Source organism: Callorhinus ursinus, unplaced genomic scaffold (genome assembly GCF_003265705.2).
Source record: "Callorhinus ursinus isolate GAN/ISIS: 27379988/994484 unplaced genomic scaffold, GSC_fseal_2.0 scaffold36, whole genome shotgun sequence".
NCBI classification, from domain to species: Eukaryota; Metazoa; Chordata; class Mammalia; order Carnivora; family Otariidae; genus Callorhinus; species Callorhinus ursinus.
This window is the reverse complement of record NW_027397098.1, coordinates 13,891,715-13,893,830: the sequence shown is the minus strand read 5'-3', so window position 1 is coordinate 13,893,830 and position 2,116 is coordinate 13,891,715. Positions and strand designations below refer to the sequence as shown.

The following is a 2,116-nucleotide window of genomic DNA, read 5'->3' as shown; positions in this document are numbered from 1 at the left end:
TGAACTAATGAGGAAATGTACTAAGGATAATTGCTACCATTTTTATTCAGGTCAGAGGAGGAAATTACAATGAAGAAAAGAGGAAAGGCTAAAAGAAGTTTTGAAGTGTTGGGCTAGAATTGCAGATACAGGTATGAATTTTTTTTTAAATTTATTTATTTATTTGAGAGAGAGAGAGTATGGAAGATAGGGGCAGAAGGAGAGGGAGAGATAGGGTGAAGCAGACTCCCTGCTGAGTGTGCAGCCCAACGTGGGGCTTGATATTATGACCCTGAGATCAAGACCTGAGCTGAAACCAAGAGTCAGATGCTCAACCCACTGAGCCACCCAGGCTCCCCTGAATTCATTTTTTTAAAATTGCATAACACAAGTAGAAAAAGCCTAGCTACAGATGTACTGGTGTGGACATATGTGTGTGCAGGTACACGTACATATTCCCTGGCTCCACTGACATAAGCTGTAGGCACACCTGAAATCCTGATGTTGGCTTCTCCTGGCCATCTTCCAATGAGGGGGACCAGGAATCCTTGGATAAGAGGCAGATTCCAGGGCTGACGGAGGGAAAGTGCAAGATGGATTTAGGATAACTTATGCCAGGAAGAACGGCTTCAAAGGATGGGAAGGACACAGGAGCCAACTGGAAGGGGCTTAGCATGGTTAAATTCAGGACAATGTAGACATGAAAAAATCTATGATAATGCATTACGATTTGTTGAATAAAACAGAAATACATGGGTAAACAAACAAATGAATACATGAAGTAAATAAATAATACATGAGGAAGGAAAGCTTTTCCTTATGATAAAATGCCAACTAATAAATGCAGAAGGAAGGATGGAAATAGGAAATGACCATTTATCAACCAGCACAGTGGTTGTTGATACAAGCAGGAGACCTCAATGGGCGCTAATGCCGTGGAGTGGGATTTCTACAAGAAACAGGATATTACCTCAAAAGTCTCCTCAGAGAATATATATTAATTTCAAAGGGGAAAGGGGTGACTTTATGCTTAAGAAGCATGGTAGAGGCCCTCTTTCCACCATCTTTCCGTGCCGCCAGAGTGGTGTGCATGAGTGTCCTGGCAGACGCTCTCAAGAGCATTAACAATGCTGAGAAGAGAGGCAAATGCCAGGTTCTTATTAGGCCATGCTCCAAAGCCATCATCCGCTTTCTCACTGTGAGGATGAAGCATGGTTACATTGGCGAATTTGAAATCACTGATCATCACAGAGCAGAGAAAATTGTTGTGAACCTCATGGGCAGGTTAAACAAGTGTGGAGTGATCAGTCCCAGATTTGATATACAACTGAAAGATCTAGAAAAATGGCAGAATAACTTGCTCCCGTCCCGCCAGTTTGGTTTCACTGTACTGACAGCGTCAGCTGGCATCATGGACCGTGAAGAAGCAAGACAAAAACACACAGGAGGGAAAATCCTGGGATTCTTTTTCTAGGGATGTAATATGTATGTGCAAGTAAAATGCCTCAATGGACAAAAAAAAAAAGAAAAAAAGAAGCACAGTAGAGCAGGTGACCCAGGCTAATATGCCCAGTGGTGGGAGGAGGTGACATAATGTGCCTCTTCATGGGGCAACCGAGAAGGGCATTCAGACCCTCCAGTTACCATGTGCCCTGAGGGGACACAGGAAAACCCCAAATGGACCCTGACCACGGTCCCCTTAAATTTATCAAGGTCAAAACAGGGAAACTATCAAAAGTTCTTTGAGGTTGAAGGAGGTTGAACCACAGGACCACTGAATGCAGGGCAGGATTCTGGATCCTGAGCCTGGGAAAAGCAAAGGGATATTGCTGGGAATTTGGTAGAAGTGAGCATGGGTGTGAAGCATTGCATCAGTGTTGATTTCCCGATATAGAGGCTTATCTGTTGATAATATATGATTGTTTCCCTGTTAGTTGGTGAGATACAAAGTAGAATTTTGCAAAGTCTGCTAGAATGAGTCTTAAAAGGTAAATCTATAGTACACTTTCTTTATCTTCATCTCTGCAGCTTGCTCACAGATGATTCTGGAAGAGAGCTGATAATGGCGAGTGTGTGTATATGTAGATACAGATGAAGATAGGCTATGGGGATGGGGAGCTCTTAGAACAAATGTGGT

General features: G+C 43.0%; 1 protein-coding gene across 1 annotated transcript; it reads left to right on the top strand.

Annotated features, from left to right (window-relative positions):
- The first annotated feature begins 1,036 nt into the window (after positions 1-1,036).
- Positions 1,037-1,453, top strand: LOC112810127 (small ribosomal subunit protein uS8-like). Its single transcript, XM_073879859.1, has one exon. It carries the CDS (start codon positions 1,070-1,072, stop codon positions 1,451-1,453), a length of 384 nt encoding a protein of 127 aa, XP_073735960.1. The 5' UTR covers positions 1,037-1,069.
- Positions 1,454-2,116: the final 663 nt, after the last annotated feature.